General features: G+C 43.3%; 1 protein-coding gene and 1 long non-coding RNA gene across 2 annotated transcripts in view; one reads left to right on the forward strand and one right to left on the reverse strand.

Moving 5' to 3' along the window:
- Positions 1-26163, reverse strand: part of LOC139436263 (uncharacterized) — a 63695-nt gene that overhangs the window by 19302 nt on the left and 18230 nt on the right. The gene's annotated exons all lie outside the window — the stretch shown is intronic.
- On the forward strand, positions 547-20702 carry LOC105746806 (NBPF family member NBPF6-like). The gene is made up of 17 exons (XM_071207767.1): positions 547-732; positions 2672-2774; positions 3593-3807; positions 4850-4898; positions 5684-5859; positions 7722-7842; positions 8606-8781; positions 10945-10996; positions 11754-11932; positions 14175-14226; positions 14979-15154; positions 15740-15791; positions 16774-16988; positions 18086-18140; positions 18700-18908; positions 19945-19996; positions 20507-20702. Exons 1-17 carry the CDS (start codon positions 555-557, stop codon positions 20700-20702), a joined length of 2256 nt encoding a protein of 751 aa, XP_071063868.1. The 5' UTR covers positions 547-554.

Raw genomic sequence — 26163 nt, forward strand, 5'->3', positions numbered from 1 at the left:
AAGGATTTGGGGAGTGATTGATATTCTTATGTCTATACAAGAAGGAATAATGAGAAATGCCTAGATTTTTTGGCAAGTGTTAGCTGGGTTGTATCAGCACAAGGCCACACATGAACTGAGAGGGACTACTGAAGGGGTTACCCACTGGGTGGTGACCTTCAGAGGGGACCAGTTGGCCTCCAGTATCAGGTGCTCTAGGCAACTGGAAGGTAGAGGTTCCCAACATTCCACAACACCCCCACCTTCTAATTCTGTTATTGAGCCTGCAGGCAGTTACCTGGAGCACTGGGCCTTCCCTCCAGCTCTCCTGTTGGAGGCTGAACCCCAGGCAGTGCCTAAGGCTCTGTGCTCTGGCATCTTGAACTTGTTTTGTGTGTTAAGGACCTTCAAGAGCTGTAGAGAATTGATCAAAGTTTTCCTAACAGTAAGTTAAGAATTACAGTATCCTCATCTTTCCTTCCTGATTCAACACTTGATTTCACTTGTTTTTAATCCATCATGTGCTTGACTTTCTCCCCAGTCCTGGCCTCCACTCTTGTGTCACCTGCTTCAGCATGGCAGTCTCTCTCTGCACTTCCTGTGCTCCCAGGACAGAAATGAGCATCCAGGAAATCAACCAGGAGTTGCACTCTCAGCTGGCCAAAAGCAAACAGGATTTCAGAGACCTCACAGAGAAATTCCTTATATCGCAAGCGACTGCATACTCCCTGGCCAACCAGCTACAGAAATACAGTAAGTCCTATAGGGTCCAGACTCCCAGGGTGATGATGGACTTTCTGTCTTCCCTGTGATAAAGTAAAAACCCTCCAGGTTTTATTCTTCTCTCCCCTACCTCAAAAAGAACTTCATCCAGGCCACAATCTTTAGGTTGAAATAATATGTATTTTTCTCTCCATTTGCAGAGAGTGGAAAGTCTGAGGCACAGAGAAGTAAAACTAAAAATCCAAGTTAGCAGTGTGAGTGAAAGAACAAGAATTCAGATCTCACTTTATGAGTTCTCAGAGTAGGCACAAAACTGTTGTTTTTCTTAGTAATAGGTGGCACAATATCTCTAGAAAGCTCTGTTGGATCAGATACTGGTGATAGGACATCACTGTTGGTCTAGATATTCTAGGACTAATGGTCTTCTATCAACTGATCCTTCTACAGAGACCCCATTGGCAAAGCACCATTCTTGTTACCCTGTGGGAATGTCACATTAGGACACCATGCTTGCATTGAAGGAGTTTAAAGAGGAGACTGCTCCTCACTGAACTTCTTGTGCATCTCTGCCTGGTGAGAAGGTAGTCCTGCTTCTGAAGGCAGTGTCTCCTTCCACTTAAGTCCAAGGAAGCCATTTTCCATTCTGTGGTGGGGTTGAGTGTGAATCTGGGAGAATCAGAGTATCTGGTACTGCCTGCCTGCCTCTCCCTGAGCTGGGGAGCCTCCATGCCTCAGAGCAGCCAGGAGCTCTGGGTGTACCTTCAGCATCTGAGCTAGGACACATGGGCAAGCTGAGAGCTAGGCTAAGTGGAGGAGACACCAAGCCCAGGAAAGCCCAGGTCACGGTGTCGGGGAAAGCCACTTCCCTCCCCAAAGTCATCCTTCACATTTGGAAACCCGTTGGTCTGAAGGGATAATGAGAACAAGGGGACATGCACAACAGAATGAATCGATGGCATCTTGTGAACTCTAAACCTGAATTGGCTTCATTTTCCTATAGTTATTTTTGTATAAACCAATAGAGGGGATTTGCTTTATTGAAAATGCCTGAAAATCAGGAAAGTAATAGTTAAAGTATGTTACTAAGTGGAACACTTTGAGGAATGGATAAACTGAGTTTTACTGCTGTCCTTTTTTCATAATCATAATATGAATGTTGGGGGAAAATGCAGTTGAAGAAGAAACATATCTCCCATGAACTGTGCGTGAAGGTTACAGTGCAGTGAAGAAGAGCATGGAGCCTGGGCCAGAGTTCCTGGGTTCAGATTCAAGTTGTTTATCTTCTGTGACCCTCAGTTCCCCACCTATTAAAATGGTTCTACAATAGTACCTACCTCACTAAATCTTTTAAACAAAGAGATTAGTTAAATGTTTTAAAGATCTCACAGCAGAGCCAAGCATGGTGTATAATACTTCATTATTATTTCTTCTATTTGTAATTTAAAGCAAATGAAGTAGTGTTTGGCCCCATTTGTTCTTGGCACCTATGGGTCTTGAGCCTTATAGTCAATATAATAGTTTCTAGATAATCTATATTATCTGTGTAATATATGAAATTCTTGAAACTTGCAGTAGAACAAAACCAATCATCTTTGGGGGCCATCCCACTCTGCCACAATACTCTCCTTTAGCTCTCTGCTTCTTGCTTTACCTAAGAGGTGATGAGCCTTGATAAAGGGGCTCAGGATTCACCATGAGACCTGAGGGAACTTGAATTTGGCTTGATTCATTGCAGTTGAATCAGCCTTTTCCAGTTACTTTAAGTGTCAATGGGCTAGATTTTCACTTCTCATCTCTAAAATGGAGAGGAATCATGCCATGTAGCTGGAGATTGCATAATAAAGAAATGGAAACCCCAGCTTTGAGCCTTGCCCTTGGGTTACTTTTGATTTAGGGTTGGACCCTACCTCCTCCCTTGAAGGCAGCATGTCCAGCTTCCACTGAGGCAGTCATGTCTCTCTTTTCTCAGAGCCTGGACAGTATAAAGACATCCTGGAATCTGTGCTGGGGGAGAAGCTGCAGTTTGAAGAAGAGGAGCTGGCAGAGAAGACTGGACCTGCTGTGAGGCTCAGGTAAGGAGGGAAGGTGGATAAAGCTCTGCCATGGGGCAGCTCAGCTGAGAGAAAGAGAGCAAGGGCAAGGGCAGAAATGTATAAGCCAAGTACAGACTGGCCAGATATTTATAAAAAAATTAAACAGCCCTAAGGTAAATTATGGACTGCATTTGTTACTCAGAGCTTCCTTTCATCCTACTTCTGACTGATCATGGTTTGTCTTTTCATTGAAAACAATGTTTTCTTGACCCTTCCTTTTGTCTTTTCAACTCTCCAGTTCACACCAGCCATACCTCTCCCACAGGTCTGTCTGGCTCTCTGTCCTCTCTGTACATGATACACTCTTGATCAAGTCATGAAATGGGCTTGCACTGAGGAGAGAGGACATGAAGGGGCATCTTTATGAAGTGGAGTCAGAAACCACCTGGTTTTGTTTTCAGAAGAATGAAGTGGAGGGTGGGGGTGGAGGGTTTTCACAGAATCTTTTAGGAGATGTCTCTGATAAGGAGGAGGCCATTTTTTAGTGTTTTGCTTTTTTAAACTTTTCATTCTCTTTGCAACATGCATGTCAGCAAACAAGAGACAGAATTTTTATGGAAAAGTTTTGGGATATTCTCAAAGAAGTCTTTTAAATCATTAAAACCAGTCATTCAGAGGAATGAATGTAGCTCAAGTGGTTGAGCATCTGCTTTCCAAGTGTGAGATGCCTGGTTTGATCCCTGTCTAAAAACTGTCTAAAAAACAACAAACTGTCTAAAAAACAACAAACAAACGAACAAACAAAACAATTATTCACCTCTTTGCATTCTTAAACTTTCTCTCATGTCCCATTGTAGGAAACACATTTCCCCAATTCATGATCAACTGCAAGAGTTGATTCAGATGAGGCACAAACTGCAAGTAGGGAGAGATGTCTCTTACATGCTCCGTCAGCTCTTCAGAGACCTACTCACCAACAACGAACCTGACAGCTCCCAGTGGCCGAGCTTTAGAGAGAAACTGGATCAAGGAGGCAAGCTGGCAGAGTGCCTCTACCATGAGCTCCAGTCAGGTAAGTTGGCCACAGGCCCTGAGGACACAGAGCTGCTCTGATTGTCATGGTCAAGGGAGAGCCACATCTCCCCACCTCTGGAAATGACAACTGTATCTGCTGTCTGCCTTCACAGGGGTCATTGATGACCACAAAGCAATCAGGATTGCCTGTGCAGGAACACAGAAAATAAATCACTAGTTGGGAGGTCACAGTATTCCTTATGTCTCCTTCACTATTCGATAGAGCATGGCTCTTGGGGAAGTAAGAAGCACCCAAAGAGGTTTAATTGACCAAAGTAAGGTTGTGAAAAGAGGTAGTTTGTGAGATTGAAGGAACTCTGGAGTAGATACCAAACTTTCCCCATCCTTTCTGAGTGTGCAACAGGGATTGATTTTTCACTCATGAATTGGGATTTCCACACCTGCAATATGGATCTGAATGTGTGTTTCACAGTTACGGTATCAGCAAAAATGTAATATTTATGAATTCACTTCAAAAAGTATAAAGACCCTGTGTTTTGGGTGAGTGTATGTACTTGACGTGGTAGTATGGGGGGGCGTTATATGAAATGATTACCATAATAAATTTCCTGTATTAAAAGCATAGAAACAAATGTGTATGTCTCCATGAATGCCTAAATGTGTAGAGGTGAGGCAGGATTATTTTTTGATACATTAAAGATAGGAGTGGGTTTTTGTTAGAGCCCTGATGGGTCATGGAGCTACTGTGTCTGGCAACCAGCTCTGTGGGAGGATGGAAGATAGCTGGTAAAGTTCAAAGCATTGATGAAAAGAAGCAACTTTAACATTTTTCCTATTTGAGGTAGAACATACCATGACAATGATCCAGATTGGGAGTATTTTCCCTGATAGGTTACAAAACCAACTGAGTTGATTTTCTTGAAATACAAAATATGGTATCTTTCAGTGAAATGCTCTTAGCATATCTTGAACTCATCCAAAAATAATTCAGTTTTCATCATCAGTTAGGATACTGTGCTTGTAATAATGGAAATTCAAACTATTCCCTGTATGAACAGGCTATTGTCATTTGTTTGCAGAAAATCCTGAGGCTGTGGAGGGTGAAGAAGAACTACTGTTGGCTGCCAGGTAACAGTGAATGATCAGGGGAGGGTAATTAGCAGGAAAATCATGGACAGTCTCCCAGAATGAACAGGCAAAGAAGTCTAGAGTAGTCCCAGATTCCAGTGCTTGTTGAACAGATTTCATTCCCTTAACCAATGATGATATTATTCTCTCAAATAAGCCTTCTCTTCTCTTTATGGTACTGTATAGTCATTCAGACCTGAGGTGAACTAGTGTAAATTGCCTCAGAGATTGTCTGTACTCACAGAAACCACCACTTTTCTCCTGGGTGGGTAAAAGCACGATGCGATCTATCTCTACCTGCAGCACAATTTGACTTAGATTTTGGCAGGTTTTTTATAGAAAAGAATGTAACTAAAGAAAATGTACTGTCTATGTGAAAACCCTTGGATAAAGAGACATAGGAGGCATTGATCTGAAAAAAAACTACAGTGCCTTAGGGGCAAGTATTGCTTAGGCCTCTGTACATAAAACAAGGAAAATTGAAGTCCCTCTCCGAGTTCTCCCTGTGTTCTCCGTGTCATGACTATGTACCATACAGAGGGAGCTGAGCCCCCTCCATCAGACAGTCTGTGGCCAGTGTACAGTGTACTCATCACCAATTCTCACACTTTCCTGACCTTAAAGCACCAAAATTTGCGCTCATCATAGGAGGACTTTTTTCTTCCATATTGAATGGCTCTACCCTCTGCCTTCTGTGACCTCTCTCTTATGCCTACTGTCAGGACCAGCTGGTTCTGTGCTGTGTAATCTTCTGGGTTTCAAGTCTGTCTTGTCAACTCTACCAGGCTCAAGAGTCAAACAGAAGAGGCAAAAAAAGAGAATGAAGTCCTTCAGGACTCAGTGGAGGAATGTTACCTGACACCCTCGAGTCTTCATGACCTGCCTGATTCCCTTGGGCCTCGCCGCAGCAGTGGCTTCCTGTTTGATGACTATACATTTGACTTAGCTGTGGATGAAGCCCGTGAGTACTCCATCTTAAAGAGAATTAAGTTCCCCCGGACTCTGAGAAGGCTTCTCATTCTTTGTGCTCACCATTTCTGTCTAGGCTGAGAGATGTCTTTGCACATAAGCTCTGTAGACCCATGTTGATTTGAAAATAGTCTCTAGGAATAAATGTTAAACTCAGGCATCAGTTGAATCAGGTATCTGCACTGCTCCTGCCTCACCATGTGGGCCAGTGGTGTGTGCAGCTCACAGGGCAGCCCTGAATGAGGAGTAGGAAGTGCCCAAGACCAACTCTGAGCAACCAGTCCCTCTCATGTACAGCCCTTGTCAGCAGGAGCTCCTCTCTAAGGTGGGGCACCTTGTCTCCCCAGAAATATTGCTGCTCATATTCCTCTAGGAACAATATCCCTGGACAATATATAGCTAGGGAAGGAGGTTGGCCATCTTGACTCTAACTTGGGGGATGTTGTTTACATGAGTCCCAGGCTCTAGGACCCAATATCTTCTCACCCAGAGGTGTCTGAAGGTTAATCCCACGACTGTGGCCTATGACATAGACCTTGTCCCCAAGACCATGAATGGCCACAGATCCTATCACCTGTGAAGCACCAACCAAGTTTTTTCCATTTGAAAGTTTGTTGATTCCAACCCTCAGTCTAGTAACAGGATACTCTCATCTAGACCAAGAAAAATCAGGATATCTCAATGGGCAGAGCCTAAGTCTTGCAGCAAAACTTCTAGAAAGCACAGAGTCAAGTTCCTTATGAACTCTGGGGAAACAAGAGATGTTTAACTCTGCCCTAAGCTGGAATGAAGACATTGAGGATTTTTCCCCATCCTTTCTTACTGTGCAGAAGGGGTTGAATCATCCTCATGGATTTGGTTTTCCACAAGTATAATATGGCACAGTTAGTGTTCCATGATTATGATAGAATGAAATGTGTAATAATCATGAATTTCCTTCAGAAAAGTAGAAATAGCCTCTATTTGGCATTCATTTAGGTGCTTGATGCAGTAGCACGATGTGGTTAAACCTGGAGCACTTTCCATAGTGAATTTCCCATGTGAACACCATAGAAGTAGATCTGTAAGTCTCTAGGGGGATGCAGACTTGGCCCAGTGGATGGGGCATCTGTCTACCACATGGGAGGTCCATGGTTCAAACCCTGGCCTCCTTGGTCTGTGTGGAGCTGGACCATGCACATTGCTGATGCACGCAAAGGAGTGCTGTGCCACGCAGGGTGTCCCCGCTTAAGGGAGCCCTGCACACAGGAGTGTGCCCTGTAAGGAGAGCTGCCCAGCGGGAAGGAGGGTGCAGCCTGCCCAGGAGTGGCACAGCATGCATGGGGCGCTGGTGCAGCAAGATGATGCAACAGGGGGAAGCACAGATTCCCAACTGCTGACAGCAACAGAAGCAGACAAGGAACATGCAGCAAATGGACACAGAGTACAGACAACTTGGGGTTGGGGGGAAGAGAAATAGATGGAATAAATCTTAAAAAAAAAAGTCTCAAGGAAGGCCCAATGTGTAGAGAGACATGTGTCAGGATGATTGTTCCATACCTTAGAGAAAGTAATGGGTCTTTGTTAGAGCCCTGATGGCCATGGAGGTACTGTGTTTGCCAAGGAGATTCATGGCAGGATGGCAGACACAGCTGGAAGACCTTTAAGGAATGATTAAAGAACATTTTTAACATTTGCCCAATTGGATACGCAGCATGCCATGACAAGGATCCAGATCAGGAAGGTATTGCCTGAAGGATTAGAAATCCGAGTCTGTTGATTTTCTTGAAATACAAAATATGGGGGCTTTCAGTCAGATGCTCTTAGTGTGCCTTGAACTCATCCAAAAATAATTCTGTTTCCATGATCACTTAGGCTACTGTGCTTGTAATAAGGGAAATTCAAACTATTCCATCTATGACCAGGCTATTGTTCATTTGTTTTCAGAAAATCCTGAGGCTGGGGTGGGTGAAGAAGGACTACTACTGCCTGCCAGGTAACAGTGAATGATCAGGGGAGGGTAATTAACAGGAAAATCATGGGCAGTCTCCCAGAATGAACAGGCAAAGCAGTCTAGAGTAGTCCCAGATTCCAGTGCTTGTTGAACAGATTTCATTCCCTTAACCAATGATGATATTATTCTCTCAAATAAGCCTTCTCTTCTCTTTATGGTACTGTATAGTCATTCAGACCTGAGGTGAACTAGTGTAAATTGCCTCAGAGATTGTCTGTACTCACAGAAACCACCTGTTTTCTCCTAGGTGGGTCAAAGTATGATGAGATGTATGTTTGCCTGCAGCACGATTTTACTTAGCTTTTGGCAGATTTTTAATAGAAAAGATAGTAGCTACGGAACATGTATCATATATGTGAAAACACTTGGATAAAGAGACTTAGGATGCATTGGTCTGAAAACAACTACAGTGCTTTAGGGGCAAGTATTGCTTAGGCCTCTGCACATAAAACAAGGAAAATTGAAGTCCCTCTCCTAGATGTCATGACTATGTACCATACAGAGGGAGCTGAGCCCCCTCCCTCAGGCTGTGGCCAGTGTACAGTGTACTCATCACCAATTCTCACACTTTCCTGACCTTAAAGCACCAAAATTTGCACTCATCATAGGAGGACTTTTTTCTTCCATGTTGAATGGCTCTACCCTCTGCCTTGTGTGACCTCTCTCTTATGCCTCCTGTCAGGACCAGCTGGTTCTGTGCTGTGTAATCTTCTGGGTTTCAAGTCTGTCTTGTCAACTCTACCAGGCTCAAGAGTCAAACAGAAGAGGCAGAAAAAGAGAATGAAGTCCCTCAGGACTCAGTGGAGGAATGTTACCTGACTCCTTCGAGTCTTCATGACCTGCCTGATTCCCTTGGGCCTCGCCGCAGCAGTGGCTTCCTGTTAGATGACTGTAAATTTGACTTAGCTGTGGATGAAACCCGTGAGTACTCCATTTTAAAGAGCATAAATTTCCATGGGACTTTCAGAAGGCTTTTTATTATCTTTTCTCTCCATTTCCATCTAGGCTGTGATATATTTTGTCTTCACTTATGTGCTAGAGACCAACTTGATTTGAAAGTCTGTCTAGGAATACATCTTAAGTACAGGCCTCAGTTGTTTCAGGCATTTTTGCACTCTTCCTGATTTGAATTCACCTAGCCTTTGCTGGTCAATGGTGGATAGTGCTTCCAAGGCAGCCCTGAGGGAAGCTGTCAGGGATCCAAGACCAACTCTCAGACACCACTGACTTATGTCATATACTGCCTGTATAGGAAGGAGCTCCGTTTTAAGATGGGGCATCATGTTCTCCAGAAATGCTGTTGCTAATATTCATCTAGGAACAATGTCTGGAGTACCTATGGCTATCCAAGGAGGGTTACAGCCTGGACTCTAATTTGGGAGATGTTTACATAATTCCTAGGTATTGAACCCCAGTCTATCCTCACTAAGAAGTGTCAGGAGGTAAACCCCATGCTCATGGCCTATGTCAGGAGCTTACCCTTAAGGCCAGCATTGGACATGGACCTTCACCCCTTCCCCCAAAATGACCAAAGATCCTATCCAATATGTAGCAAAGCTCTTTGACTCCTTCTTCTTGCCATGAACTTCTTAGCTCCCAGGAACCTCCCAGGAAATTGGCCCTCATGTATAATGAACTGGAAGTCCTCTCTCTTCTAGATCAGGCCCATGAGTACTCATATGATAGAGAAAAATCTCCTACTGGCCCTCTGGGAGTCTGCACATTCTTTGAGCTCAACACTTCTGTCTAGGCTGAGACATGTGGTTTTGTAGGTGCCCCTGTCAAACCATCTCCTTTTGATTCTGCCCCTAGAAATGATTTAACCACAGATATCAGAGTCAGGTATCTTCAAACTTTTCCTCATCTCCCATCTCATGCCACCCTCTCTGGGTATTGGAGGGTAGAGGAAACTGGTAGGGTGTGAAAAATGAAAGGATCAAGTAAATCGCAGGCACCACTGCCACACATGCATGCAGGTGTCTTCAAAAGCTCCCTCATTAAAATGGGACATCTCAATTCCCCTGAAATATTCTTGTGAATATTCATCTCTGAAATGGGTACCTTGAGCACATATTGGTGCCCAAGGAGTCAGCACTCTCGACTCTAATTTTGGGACATATCTACCCACTTTGTTCCTTGGACCTGTGCTTCAGTCTGTCTCTTTTCTAAGTTGGTTTATCCTTGCAGAGACATCATCTGAGTGCCAGACCATAAACTCCATGATCATGGGCTGACAGTGGGATTCATTTGCACACACATCCCCATGCATGCCCATGGATCCTGTCCTCTTAGTGGCACAAAATTTTCTCTCCCAGTTGAGGAGGTAGAGACTGCATCAGTCAGTCTAGTCTTCATGCATATTCTCATTTAAACCAAGACCAATCATGGTATCTCATGTGGCAGATGCTGAATCCACCAGCCACACCTCAAGAAAGCAGCTGGGGGGAAACGGACTTTGGCCCAGTGGTTAGGGCGTCCGTCTACCATATGGGAGGTCCGCGGTTCAAACCCCGGGCCTCCTTGACCCGTGTGGAGCTGGCCCATGCGCAGTGCTGATGCGCGCAAGGAGTGCAGTGCCACGCAAGGGTGTCCCCCGCGTGGGGGAGCCCCACACGCAAGGAGTGCGCCCGTGAGGAAAGCCGCCCAGCGTGAAAAGAAAGAGCAGCCTGCCCAGGAATGGCGCCGCCCACACTTCCCGTGCCGCTGATGACAACAGAAGCGGACAAAGAAACAAGACGCAGCAAATAGACACCAAGAACAGACAACCAGGGGAGGGGGGGGGGGAATTAAATAAATAAATAAATAAATCTTTAAAAAAAAAAAAAAAAAAAGAAAGCAGCTGGGCCATTTCTTCATAACCCCTGAGGAAAAAGATGTTTCTGTGTTTCTCTGGACTCAGTGAAGAGAAAAGTAAATCTGTCCATATCTTGCAAGATAATTCCTGAATCCTTCCAGAATATTCTTCCCACCATCTCCTGTTCACACCAGAATACTTATTTTCCAGTATTTGAGTATGGTCCTGGTTTGTAATGTGTAAAGAAGGTGCTACTATTTCTGACTGTAACTATTCAAATTTATTTGCAGAAAATCAGAGCAGTCATAAGGATGAAAGAGGAAAAGAGTCCATGGCCCTCAGGTAATGATGATAATCACAGGTAGTTTATGCAATGATGTCACTTAGAGACCTTAGGTCCAGGGAGAACAGAATCAGATGATGATGTGTATTTCTTCCATTCTGCCAACCATGAAGTATCCATAATAAGAAAATTTTCTGTTTTCTTTACAGATTGTCTATTGGTTTAATCTTTCTATTAATTTCTCAAGTATAGCAGCCCAGAGTCTGTCTTTCTGTCAGGGAACTAAAATATCTCAGGGATTTCCTGAACTCTAGGAATCATCTCTTCTGTCTGCTTTTGATAATACTAGCATGAGATTCATTTTGACCTTAGCCTCTTTGCAGTAATTTCTTAGCAAGCATAGGAAGTAGGAAAGAAATTGTATATTGTCACATTATTGAGTGGAAGAGACCTATAATGCACAAGATTGCTGGAAGTTACAAGGCATCTGGCAACTGTATTTACTGGGCTTGTGTACAGAAAATTAAGAGAAATTTATGCACAAGGTTCGAAGCCACTCTTCTGGCTTTCCACATGTGCTGTGCTTCATGATTCCAGCATATATGGCTGGATAGTTGAATCCATGAGGTCTGTCATTCCCTCTTTCCTGTCCCCACTGCAATCAGCCCCAGGTTTAAGGGGATTATTTGCTTTTCTCTCTTTGGGGATATGACTGTTTTGCCTTCTGTGACCCTCCCTTAGCCTTCCATTCAGGGCCAGTGTGGCACTGTGGCTTGGTGCTCCTCTTGGTTTACTTTTCTCTTGGACACACCCCAGCAGGCTTTTTATGGAGCAGCAAGAAGTGGAGGGAACGAATGAAACTGAAGAGGACAAACTTGATGAAGACAATTTGACTCCTTTCCATTGCCATGACTTTCCTGATGCTCACCAGCCTCCCAGCAGCACCACCTTCATGTCTGATGAGCAGGGAGTCTGCTCTCCTCTGAGTGCAGCCAGTGAGTATTCCCTTGTAGAGAACAAATTGAAAATAGGTCTCCCAGGCAGCTTCTATTCCACATGCTTACCGCCTTTGTTGCAAAGATGTTAAATCATTTTGGCCACAGGCTGCTTATTCCCATGTTGGTTTGAATCAGGTTCTAGGACTGTGTTTTAAGTACAGGCATAAGGTGAGTCAGGTATCTTTGTACTCTTCTTACTTCTCCAGCAACTTCTATGTCATGCTAGTGCTGTCTTGTAAATACAGGCTGTTGGAACCAATGAAGGTCTGAGGGAGGGACATGAGAGTTTCATGGCATATTCTTTGCTAAAGTTACACCACGTAAACTGTAGCATCTTTCTGACCATCTTCTTAACCCTGGAACGCACATCTCTTTTCAATTTTCTTACAAATTTTTCTGGACAGTATCTTTGATCCCCCAAGGAGACTGACAGTCTTATGTATATGGCTGGAGATGTTTCCAAGTGTACTTGGTCCTGAATCCCTGTCTTTAGTACTCATTTTTCCAGTCCTGGCTAAATAGCTAAGTCTCTGAAAATAATCACCACTACATGGTTCATGTTGACAGTTTTCCCTGAAGGCAGAGCCAAAGCTTTTGGCCTCCATCAATGGGCAAGATCTTGTCTTCTATGGACTCTGATGGACTATGATACCTGCTTAGGGCAGAGGTTGAACCTAGCATCAACTCCCCTAGAAATCAGGTGGGAATGGGATTCCTGCTCTACTGATCCACTCAGTCCTTCCAGTTTTAATATCATCCCTTAAAACTTCACCAAATAGGTTTGTTTTTTCAAGGTGTGATGCTATTCAGCTCAATATGAGTTACCTTTAAAACTTACTGAGGATACTAAATTGTTCAGGAAAAAAGACTTAATTAACAGTGGAAATATGGAGAGCATGGCAGGCCAAGAGAAGACCTTATACACAAAGAAAGGGAAGGTAGAAGGCCCATAGTCAGTGATTATAGTGGAGGATTTGTATTCAGGAGTCATGGGAAGCAATTTTTTAAAAATATTTTTTAAAAATTCATTTCTCTCCACTTCCCACCCCCCTGCCATTGTCTGCTTTCTGTGTCCATTTGCTGTGTGTTCTTTGTCCACTTGGATTCTTGTCAGTAGCACCGGGAATCTGTGTCTCTTTGTTTCAACAACTTGCTGCATCAGCTCTCTGCATGACACCACTCCTGGGCAGGCTGTGCTTTTTTTGTGTGGGGCAGCTCTTCTTGAGAGGCCCAATCCTTGTGCATGGGGCTCTCCTATGTGGGGGACACCCCTGCAAGGCACAGTACTCCTTGCATGCATCAGAACTGTGCATGGGCCAGCTCACCACAAGGGCCAGGAGGCCCTGGGTCTGAACCCTGGACTCCCATATGGTAGGATCTATCAGTTGAGCCACATCCACTTCCCAAGAAGCTATTTTGATGAAGACAAGTGGGGACAGAATTTGGAAGAACTATAAAGGAAGCATGGAGAGTTTTTGTGTAGCGGGCAGTTGAGATGAGCTTTCACAAGTAGCATAGCAACATGGTATGAATCAGACCTTAGGGTATTAAGGCTGGTGAGGCATTTGATGTATGGAGAAGGTAGGTTCTGAGAAAGCAGAAGATTGCATGAATCCAGGCATCAATGATGAGAATCTGATATAATGTGCTACCAGGAAGATGAAATCATAACAGACAATTCTAAGAAAGCATTCAGCAAATCTTCATGAGAATGGGAGGGATGGAAGGGAGGAGAGAAGCATCCTATTATGCCAATGGCATACACTCCCTTGGGACCATTCTCCCTTTGAATCTGACCAGAAGTTATATGAGGCTATTTGTTCCATGTTCTAAGACTGCAGTCATTTTTGTGTGGAAGTTTAAATATAGTTGATTAGGGGGTACTGCTCAAGGAATCACTGGAGATTTGTGTACATAAGAATTGAGCCTTGTGTTAACCCATGTAATGAACCACAGATTCTGCCTCAGAATCACATCTGGCCCCTAAGGACCCCAATAAGGAACTCAGAGCCATATGGAATATTTACAGGGCTAGTAACCACCACGTAGCAAAAAAGTATGTGGATGTGGATAGTTGGAGGGATGGTCACAAGATCCACATAAGGGGAAGTTCCAAAGGTTCCAGAGCCCTGAAAACTTCATATAAAATGACCTAGAGGATCAGGATGTTGTCCTGGCATTGTAATGTGTGGAGAAGGAACTGTTTAACGTGACTATACATATCCATATTTATTTTCAGAACATCAGAGCTATCAGAAGGATGAAAAAGGACAAGAGTCCATGGGCCCCAGGTAATGCTGATAACTACAGGCTGTTTATGTAATGATGCCATTTAGAGACTTTAGGTCCAGGGAGAACAAAATCAAATGCATATACCTATTGCATCCATTCTGTTGACCACGAAGTATCCATAATAGGAATCTTTCCTTATTTTCTCAGCAGATTGTCTATTGGTTTATGCTTCTTATTAATTTCTCAAGTATAGTAGCCCAGAGTCAGTCAAAATATAGGGGAACTAAATTATCTTAGGGATTTCTTGAACTCTAAGAATCATCAATTCTTTCTGGTGTTGTAATACTAGGATAAGATGCTTTTGTACCTTAGCAGTTAGCAGTTATGTCACAGCAACAAAAGTAACTAGAAAAACATCACAGTGTCACAATACTGAATAGAAGTGGCCTATAATGCAAATAATACTGGGAGTTTACAAGGCCTCTGGAAAGTGTATAACCTGGGCCTAAAATTTATAAAATTAAGTGAAATTTATGCACAAGGTTTGAAACCCCTCTTCTGGCTTTCCATGTGTGCTGTGCATCATGAGTCTAGCATACATGGATGGATAGTTGAGATGATGTGGTCAGTTGTTCCCGCTCTCCTGCCCCAACATCAGTCAGCCCCAGTTTTAGGGGGATTATTTTCTTTTTCCTGTTTGGATATGGCATTTTGCCTCCTGTGACCCTTTCTTAGTCTTCCTCAGGGCCAGTGGGATGCTGTGGCTTGCAGCCCCTCTTGGTTTAATTATGTCTTGGCCACTTCCCATCAGGCTTTTCAGGAAGCAGCAAGAAGCAGAGGGAATGAATAAAACTGAACAGGACACACGTGATGAACAACATTCGAGTGATTTCCTTTGCCATGAACTTCCTGATGCCCACCAGCCTCCCTGCAGCACCACCTTGATGTCTGATGAGCAGGAAGTCTGTTCTTCTCTGAGTGCTGCCAGTGAGTATTCCCACTGTAGAAAACAAATTGACACCTGGTCTCCCAGGTAGCTGCCATAAGCCCTGTGCTCACCACTTTTACCTAGGATGAGTCATATCACCTTTGGATCCATGAATGGGCAAGGATCTTGTCCTCTGTGGACTGTGAAGGATGCACTCCTGTTTGTGGGTTTGTAGAACGCACCCATCATTCCAGTCTCAGTGTATATTCTCATTTAAATGAAACACACCATGATATCTGCTGAGGCAGAGGTTGAGCCTGGGAGCAATTCCTCTAGAAATCCGGTGGCAAAGTTACCCAATGTCACTGGGAAATAAGACAATTTAACTATTTTAGACTCTCAGTGCTGATGACATTGCAATAATGATCTAACACCTAGGGATAGGACAGTGTGCCTGATAGTTCTGGAAATCATGCCCAACACATTTCCTGAGACACATCCTGAGGCCTGCTGTAGTACACCCTTTGGAATATTCCTTTGTTTTAGAGGATATTTATATCCCTTTGCTTATATAGGCCCCTTAGTTTGTATGTGTGAAGTTGGAACTGAGTAATATATCTGGTCCTGTCTGAATTTATTTGCAGAAAATCAAAAGAAGTATCAGGATATAAAAAGAAACAAGCCAGTGGTCCTGATGTAAGTCTACACTTGGGTTATTAACGTAATGATTCCATCTAGAGAGCTTCCATGCAGGGAAAAACAAAATCTGTTGCTTATACTTGATTTTGCCATTTAGTCAACCACAAAGTAGCCTTTTAAGAATTTTGTCTGTTTTCCTAGCAGTTCTTCTACTGTTTTCCACTTCCTATTACTTATTTTAGTGTGCTTCTCCTTCTATCTTTAAAAAAAACAATTTGTGTCTTTTTCTTAAAGATACACAGATCACAAAGAATGTTGCCCTCAGCAACTACCATGGCCACTTTGTCCACATCAGTGATACAATTTCTTCCATTGCTGGTCACAATAGTTATACAGTAGAATACCAGTAAGTCCACTTTAATCCATATTTTATTCCTCCATCCTGTAGACCCTGTGATGGTGATGTCCACTCCACCTCTAAATCGAGAGGAGGCTTAGATCTCCCATGGCTGATGGATGCTATTCTCCTGCTTGCAGTTGTAGGCACTCTCAGGTCCCTCATGGTGGTTCTATTACTTTTAATATGTTGTTGTTTGACTGTTATATGGTGACAGTCTGACCCAATGGGAACTTTTCTGTCTCAGGAATTTCTTATATTTACAGAGATTGCTTCTTATTTCCTGTGTGGTTGAAATCAGGTTGAGGTGCTTATCTCATGTCTGCATTGTTGGCCTTGGTTCTTTGCAGGCATTTCATAGCAATAAATATAACCATAACAAAGTAGGTCATATCATGTGGCAATAATAAGAGAAAAACCCTTCAGGTCAAAAGATCTCTGCCAGTTGACATTGTCAGAGGAGCCTGTGATAACTGGTCTGGTGTATGTAAAAATTCAAAAAAAATTCTTAACCAGGTCACACAACATTTAAAAGAATTCTGCTTGGAGTTCTTCTTGGAGAAATACTCAGAAGTACCAACTCAGGCCCTTATGACTTATTAGCCTATTCCACTCTTAAATTTTCCTTTTATCACACCTTAGGAAATACCATTTCTTGATTCAATATCAAGCACGAGAGCTGAGCCAGTTGCGAAAAAATTTACGGGAAGGGAGATGGGTCTCTGACTTTCTTGATGAGCGTCTCAAGGGCCTCCTTACCCATGAGGACTCTGACAACCTCCATAAGCATCACCTTCCAGAGAAACTGACTGAGTTACACAGGCTGACAGAGCGCCTTTATAGTAAGATTAGCGCAGGTAAGTTGGCCACTGACCCTGCTTCCATTGAGCTGCTCCAAATCCTCAGACTCACAACAGATCCACAACTCCACCGCTCCACATGTGACTTTGATACCTACTCTCCCATGTTCCAGTTCTCATTTGGGGCCTTGGCAGGATCAGGAGTACCTGGCTATGAGCACAGATGAGGAGCCCACTGTGGTGGGAATCATGGGATTGAAAGAGTCTCCTTCATCCCCCATGGAATGTGGACTTCAGAACAGAAGGCAGCATCCATCCAGTGTCAATGGGAAGAAATAAGGATGTGACAGGAGGCAGCTTGTTAGCATGAATAAAGCCCTCTAGCAAATAGTAGTTTCCCAGCCACTAGCCTGAGCACTGTCTTTACTAACTGTGGGTGAGTGATTAGTTTATCCTTCCTGGATTTCCATTTCCTCCTCTGTAAAATGGCTCAAACTGTAAGTTGCCTGATTGCTACCAACTGTCCTGCATAGCAAAAGAGTTAGTATTCATGAATGCACACAAATTAGAGGGAAAAAAGCCATACAAACCTCTGTCTTCTTGATTGGTTTAGAGATGTAATGAGGTAAAACATGCTTTGGAGAATATTGGTGTATGCCGGGGCACTTCTTAGAGAGCCATTACCCTGATATATGGCAGCTGAGGGCTTGCAGTTCCTGAGAAGTCCCTAGAAATAAGGAGGAAAGTGGGACTGGGGCTTTACTCTCTCCTGATAGAAAAGAGTAGGTCTATGTGAAGGTGGGATGGGACATGGGGACCCTGTGTCTGGATGGAGGGTAGATCTGGAAAAGTCCAGAGATGGCTGGAAAAGAACCCAGAGATGTAAGGAACAAAAGAGAGTTTTAACTTTTTCCCAATTTCAGGCACAGTATATCATGATTTGTGATGAACAGAGCAGGAACCTTTGACTCATGCTCAGAAAGCCATTAGGTTCATTTCTTTGAAGCCAAATGTGAGACTGATCTGCACACTTCTCTCAGTGTATGCTCAACTCATACAGAGATCATTTGTCTTCATGGCCACTGAGGCTCTATGTTTCTAATGAGTCAAGTGAGAATTATTAATGTCTGACTGTACATTTCTGCATTTGTTAGGAGAAAATCATGAATATAAGAAATATGAAGATATACAAGGACAACCTGTTCCCAGGTAATAATGATCAGTGGCAGGTATTATAGAGGTACAGTATGGGAAAGATCCCTGAAAAAAGGATAGACAAATCTTTGAGTTCAGTGATTCCAGATGCAAGGATGAACAACTCTACTTATTGTACTATTTCCATTCACTCTTTGATGATGACACTTTTCTCTTTGTGGTTCATATAGGAGTAGTGTGCCTTAGGGTGAACTAGCTAGTCTGAGGGATTACTTGCACTCTCAGAAACCATTTGTTCTCTCCTGTCAGGTTAAAAATCATGATCTGGTGAAGTTCTCTCTTTATGGTTGCCCTTAGGCTATGGCATGTATTTCATAGCAGGAAAATTAAGCGAAGACTTCTCACTATGTGACAATATAGAGAGAGGTTTTGAAAGCTAAGATAGCCAGGAGTGTACAATGCCGCAGGGCAGAAAAGATGCACAGGTCAGCAAACATGGGTGAGAATTCTGCTTGGAGGGCTAGTGGGCATATACTTATAGAAATCTCTGTGAAAGCCCTTATAACATGTCACTTGTTCCTTCACTTTTCAATTTTCTCTCCACCTACCTCAGGGGATTTGATTTCCTAATTGAACATCAGGCAAGGGAGTTAACAGAGTTACGGCAGAAAGTCCAGGAAGGGAGGCAGGCATCGTTCCTGCTCAAAGAGCACTTCAAGCACCTGCTCAGTCACAAGGATGACTACCAGACACAGAGCTTCCTGGAGCAACTGGCTGAGGGATGTATGATGGCTAAGCACCTTGCCTGTACACTCAGCACAGGTAAGTTTGCCCCATGCCCTGCTTAAGGATCTGCTCCAAGTTCCCAGACCCACAAGAAACTCTCTACCTTAGCACCTCCACAGGAGACATTTGTATCTAATATATATTAGGCACATTTGGTGCCACAACAGGCTCAGGTCTGCCTGGATGCAAGCAAACGAGAAACATACTGGTCACAGGACTAAAAGTGTTTCTTTCCTGCCTGATGGAATGTGGACTTTAGGGCAAAAGGCAGCCTCCATCCAGTGTCAATAGACAGAAAGAAGGATGTGAGAACAGGCGGCGTGTTAGATGAACAGCTAATATCAAAGCTTTCCTGCCTCTAGCTGAGCACTGCCTTTATTAACTGTGGGCGACTGATTCTTCCCTCCTGGATTCGTGTTTCCTCATCTGTAAGGTGGTTTCAAATAATGTGTTGCATGGTTTCTGTAGCAGTGACCAACGTAATCTCCATGAATTCACTTCAAAAAGGAAGAAACCCTCATTACAAGTGGGTTTAGCTACTGAAGATAGTAGTGCTGTGGTTGGTCATGGTTGATAAGGGAACAAATAGCATAGAAAGAATTTTTGCTGATTAAAGAGGAGGTGCCAACCTGCAGGTCCCTGTGATGTCCTCAGATGTATTGCAGGAAGTAGGACAGAATTCTCAGACATCTCCTTAAAAAACAGGAGTAGTTCTAGGCCTGATCCAGCTTGGGATAGAGCCACTGATTTCAATGTGTCAGCCTTGTGGCTGGAGAAGTCCAGATGGAAGCTGGACAGGCATTCTGTGAGCTGATGAACAAAAGACATTTCTCACACCTTACCCAATTTCACACAGAGATGTCATGGTGGTGAGATTTGGGACTGCTTGCTGATTGGATGAAAAGGTCATGCCAGGACATTGCTTTAAAGATGAAATCTGAGACTTTCAGTACACTCTCTGACTTTCCAACATGATAATTCACGTCTCCCTGCCCATATAGGACATCGTGTTTATAATGGTTGAAGTGGGATCTATTCATGGGTCTCTGGAAATTTCTGAATTTGTTTGCAGAAAATCATGAAGATGAAGAAGATGAAGAGGAACAAGAATCACCAGCTCTCAGGTGAAAATGGATGATCAGGTGCTGGTAGTATATGTAAATATGCAGGATAAATATGGGGACACACAAAGAGGTACAAGGTGGCCACACATTCTAAATGCAGAGATGAACAAAAACTCCTATCTCCTAAGACAATCAATGATGATATCAGTCTTTTAACAAGGGTGTCCATTTTATTCATGGTACTTAGAGTCATTCTCACCCAAAGTCAACTAGTCTCAGGGAATTCTTGCACTCACGAAAACAAGTTGTTCTCTCCTGTTTGGTTAAAAATCAGGGTGGCCTGCCATCTGTTTTCAGTATTTTCAGCTTTAGTTTATTGGTACTGAGCAATGGCTAACCTGACTTTCCTGCTTTGGTGCCAGGCACACTGTGCCATAGGCACATGAAGATTGTTCTCTTCTCTTTGAAGGGATGGCCCTTTTTTTCTCATACTTCCTTAGGTTTCCAATCAGGACCATCTGTATCATTGTGCTGCCCTCTCCCTCCTTCATTAATCTTCTGTCCTCCCAGCCCCATCAAGCTCAGCAGGGAGCCACAGAAGGACAAAATGATGGACGACCTGCAGGACTCAAAGGATGGAGATTATTTGAGTCCTTCCAGTCATCCTGGCCTGTTGGATTCCCACCTGCCTTCCTGCAGCACCCGCCCCTTGTTTCATGAACATGGAGCCTGTTGTGTTCTGGATGTAGGCAGTAAGTACTCTTAGTATAAAGAAAGTATATTGGGGCCCACAAGGAATCTCTAAATACTTTTTTCTCAATACCTCTGTCTAGACTGAGAGGTGTTGCTTGGAGGTAGGTGTTGTAGACCCATCTTGGCTTGACTCAAACACTAGGATAGAATTTTATGCCCAGAATACAGGTGTGTCAGGTAGCTTTGCTGTCTTTCCAGCCTCCAAATCTGAGCTCTAGCCCCTGTTGGCAAATGCAGGCCATTGATGCCCCACATTAGGCCACAGTGGGGAAACTGCCATGGCCATCTTGCAGGCATCATGACCACACATTCAGAGCACATTTCTGGCACACTCCTCCACCTTTAGGAAGGTCTTCTCTACTCTCCTTCAGTGCTCTTATTCATTGCATTCCTGACCTGTGACTGCCGTCTTTGCCAGCTCTTTGGAGGACTCCTGTTATGATTCCTGCTTCCAGGCCTTACCCTCTACTTCCTCTGGTGGTTTACATCCTCCTGAAGATATCTGGATACCTTGTTATGAACACCACAATCCTGTTTGTTCCCAGTTGTTTACTAAAGTCAGAGCTCCAATCTAGCTCCCCGTCTTCTATGTATGCCATGGTTTCCTCCAATTGTACAGCACTTTTCTACCATTTCTGGGTCCCCAGTTTCAACCATGTGTCCAGTCTCAGTGCTATAATCTCATCTGATCTATCAACAACCCACATACAAGATGAAGCTATAATCTGATATTTTAGCAGAGCAGGGGATTTTCCTTTCCTTATTCTCTAGGAATCCTTCTAGTTGACTGAGAGCTCCCTGAGATCACAACCTCAGAGATGTGGAGATTAGAACCCTAATTTTCCTTCTTTTCATTTGGCTTATATTTCAAATTTTGATTTTGGAGAGCATGTGGATTGTTAGAGACTTATTTTGTCAAATCATCTTACAGGAAAAGTAAGAGACTCTTATTTCCCTCAGGATATCTATATATTTTGTTGTGAAGTCAGCCATAAAATGTGTAGAATCCTCCTTTCATCAGTGATGAAAAAGTTGGAAAGTTAGTCACTTTTCATGGTGGAACCATCCTCTTAAATTTCCATCCTCTAGCCTGTACCTCTTCCTGAGGTACAAAGCAGCAAAGGCTTTTCTCAGTATTACAGCAAGTAAGAAATAAGACTTAACTACACATTTATTTTGCACCTATTGTAAATGATGCCCCCTATCAAGTGAATGCTGTATAAGCTATAGCTCATTTCATTCTCAAATGGATTCCAATATGTAGATGGTGGCATTTCTGTGTTAGATTCTGAGGCCCAGCAGGGTCATTTAACTTGATCAAACTAACTCAGATTAGAAGTGGAGGGAACACGTGCCTCTGTGTGCCTGAATCCATAGCTCAGGCTCTGTCCACTGCTCTCTGCTGAGGCACCTGCCAAGCAAAAGCAGGATGGGTTCCAACCCTTCATTTTTTCCTGTTTTGAGTTATTTTGCAGTAATTTTCTATGTAAAGGAAAAGTTGGAAGTCTAGTACAAAAGAACTCCAATAGCCCCTCACACAAATTCCCCAACTCCTGATATATTCAGAGCATTTTCTCCCTGGGAGCTAAACCTGCGGCATTTCCTGTCCTTCCAGGCTGAACCATGGCTCCCTGAGGCTCTCCATGGAAGTATCAAGAGGGCTGACAGGCCCATGTCTCTTCTCACCTCTCCAGCCCCCAGGGGTTTCCTACTTTCCCTCACAGTCCCAGTGAGGTCTCTAACTTGGTTCTTAGAAACACCCTCAGGCAGGATTGGATCCCTTGAGGTGGATGGGAAAGTCTCAGAAGCACATCTCAGAAGGGAGCTGTGTGTGATGTGGCTTGGCCACACCAGAAGATTGTTAAAAATGAGCCAGGGAAATCCAAATTCAGCTGTGCACGGGGGCTGAGATGAATGAATGGAAAGTCTAAATTATAGAAGTTTCCCTCCTGGAATGGGGATCACTGACAATGACAAGGGAACAGCGTGTCGAGCACACAGCATGACCCACACAGCCCTGCTTCCAGCAGTCTACCCCCACCCATCCTCTCAGTACAGGGACATCCTGCAGAGACAGCACGAGTGCAGCCTACAGCATCACGTTATTTTATTAGGGGCTTTTTCCCAATATAAAAAAACAGTATGGTAGAGTATATATTTGATGAAAATATTTCCCTTTTCTCCTGCAAATGCAGAGTCTCTTCAATACATAACTGTAGTATCATTCTCAGAAGACCCCAAGTAGGCATACTGGTTCCACCTGCGTTTTTGAGATGGCATGCATGGGGGCGGTTAGTCAGTAAACCTTTAATTGTAGGAAGGAGTGACAGAAAGCTGCTAGGAAAGTCACCGCGATCAGAGGCTGATCAGTTTTAATGGAGTGCCTCACAGAAGACAAGATCCATCTCCCTGGAGAACTGTTAGACTATGGGAACTATCTTTTAGTAGGAAATACCTTGAAGATTGCCCCAGAATCAGTGAGGGTCTGAAATGTAGAACATGAGAATAGGATTGGACAATGAAAGACCAGAGTGGGATAGGAATCAGTTTCAAATATTTGAAGGACTTAAAGAGGTAGGGACAAAGATTAATTTGGTGACACTCCTGGGCTGAATAAAGAGCAATGCAGGAAGAGAACAGGATGTCAGGTGCCAGCATGTGTACAGGTCCATTCCAACACCAGAGTTGTCTAATGGTACAAAGGCTGCTTGTGGGAAGAGCGAGCTCCCCTCACAAGAGCTTTCAGCAGGACCTGCAGAATGTGCCTTGGGTGTCTAGGAAAAGATTATTGCACTAGTGTCCCTCTCAAAGCTTCCAATTTTAAGGCCAATTATTCTGTGTTTAGCAAATCCTTTACCAAACAGGTTTGTTCTTTTAATATGTTATACTGTTCAGTTCAATAAGAATTATCATAAAAGCTTACCAAGGACACTAAATTTCTGTGGAAAAATAATGAATAAATAGTGCCCAGAGAAAATACTGAGGGCATACCAGGCCGAGAGAAGCGTTTATGTACAAAGAGAGGGAAGCTAGACGTCACAGGGCAGTGATTATAGGGGAAGATTTGTATACAGGTGTCATGGGAAGTGACTGTGATTAAGACAAGTGGGGGCAGAATTAGGAAGAACTGTGAAGGAAGCCTGGAGAGTTCAAGTTTGTGTAGCAGGCAGTGGAGGTGAGCTTTCAGAAGTAGTGTAACAACATGGGAAGAATCAAACCTTATGGTAATAAGAATGGTGAGACATTTGAGAGCTTGTTTAGAGGTTCCAGCAGGGGAGCACAGCCACCCATATACCCTTGACCAAAGAATAGTTCCCCTCCAGCGGGGAAGGTTGTCCTCCTTGACCAAGGGCACAGCTTAGGGAGGGACACTTATGAGGAAGTGAAGGAGGAAGGGGACACCCGCCCAGTGAGCCAGATCAGCCAAATCAACACTGTTATCAATGGGGTGACAGATGCCGCAGCCAGATCACCCTCACATACTGGTGAGACATTTGATAATGTGGAGATAGTATATTCTGAGAAAGTAAAAAAAGATGAGATGAATCCAGGCATCAGTGATGAACGTCTGATAAAAGGTGCTACCAGGAAGATGAAATCATAACAGACAATTCTAAGAAAACATTCAGCACATCTTAATGAGAATGGGAAGCATGGAGGGGAGGAGAGAAGCATCCTATTATGCCAATGAGGTACAATCCCTTGGGACCTGGCTTTCTCTGAACCTGACCTGAAGTGATGTGAGGCTGTGTATTCCCCTTGCTGACACGTGCATTCATTTCTCTGTGGAAGTGTAAATATGCTTGAGAGGGGCTACTGCTCCAGACCTCTTGGAGGTCTGTGTATAAGGAAAATACTGAAGTGTTTTTACTAGCTTTGCCTCACCCCAGGAATTTCCAGATGGCCTTATTGGTTCCCAGACATGTTTTTCATGCCTCCTCTTAGATACAAAAAATACGTCACAGAGATATGAATAAAACATGTTTGGTCATGTTTTATTTTTCATAACTGGCTTTGTTGCTTCCACAGGCCTGAAAACCTCTTCCAAGTTGGAGTGTGATTCTCTTGAGAATTCAGCAGCCAACAGTCATGGCTGTGAAGTCATTGGCCACAATGATGCCACCAGTGCCTTGAAACAGAAGATTTTGAAAAGAAAACTGCTGCTCAGCAAGAGGAGATTAGCATGCCGATTCCCTGGCCTTCACACTCAGGCAGAGGTAATCACACATCTGTGGTTCTTTGGGGTACGTTTTCCTTCTTGCTCTTTATATGCCAACATAGCTCATTCTCCCACTATTCTATCAGTTTTTTATTCACTCCAAAGTCCTACTTCTATTTTGCATGAAGTTGGCCCATGCCACATCCTACCAACTCCATCTCCTGTTTGCTTTCTGAAGTCTGCTTTGTTTCCCTCCATAGCAGTGATGAGAAGTGCCATCTCTAGCTCCTGGTATGGCGTGGGTGGCTCTCATCCTGCTCCACAGTCTGGACTGTAAATTAAGGGGCACATGTTTCCTTTAATCTGTGGCTGTCACTAAACCCTGAACCATCCTGCAGTGTAACCCCTATATGCTCATAGGTTCAATAGCAGTTTTGTACACATCTGGTTTCTATCACAATTTATCTATCAGTTCATCTCAGCTATCAGTGGTAACTGGCAAGGACTCTTGTTTATTTCTTAATTTTGTTTCTGTTTTAGATACAAAGTACTGCTGGAAGATACAACTAATTTGAATGAACATTAATTTTTTAAAAAAGTACCTTCATTGCCTGATGAAAAAGTATGAAACAACAGTTCATGTTAAAGTCCAGACAGACAGGTGGAGCCATTCATCACCAAGAATCAATTTCACAACTACCAGCCACTCCTTACTTTTAGTCCAAAAAGCTACATGGATTAGAAAAATCATCCTCCTCGTCCCATCTTCAAATGTGATAACTATTTAGGGTGACCAATGTTGATTTTGACAGACATGTATGAGAGGCCTTAATCCTTGATACTTTCCACACCAATCTATTTATAATTGGAGTAAGGATCTGGTGGAAGAAATAGCTTGTCAAATTGGACATCCTTTGACAACAGATGGGATTGCTAGGAAGCACACAGCATTAACAACATTGTGGTCTTGCTCAAAATTTTTAACCTAAATTTAATCAAGAGATTATCAGATAACTACAGAATATATTCCATTTGCCAAGACAACCTACCTGTCCTCTTCAAACAGCCAATATCACAAACAACTACAACAACAAAAAGGTGTGGATTCATTTTTGGTTCAAAACCACAGGACTTACTCTGTAGTACTTTTGAACCAAAAATGTGTCCTCACTGTTTTGTTGTTGTAGTTCATGGTGATGTTGACTTTTTGAAGAGGCCAGGTCAGGTTTCTCAAGCAATGTTCTATATTCTGAAGTTTTCTGATTATTTTGCTCATGACTAAATTCAGATTAACATTTTGGGTAAGAATACTCAA

The sequence above is a fragment of the Dasypus novemcinctus genome, chromosome 13 (assembly GCF_030445035.2).
Source record: "Dasypus novemcinctus isolate mDasNov1 chromosome 13, mDasNov1.1.hap2, whole genome shotgun sequence".
NCBI lineage: Eukaryota > Metazoa > Chordata > Mammalia > Cingulata > Dasypodidae > Dasypus > Dasypus novemcinctus.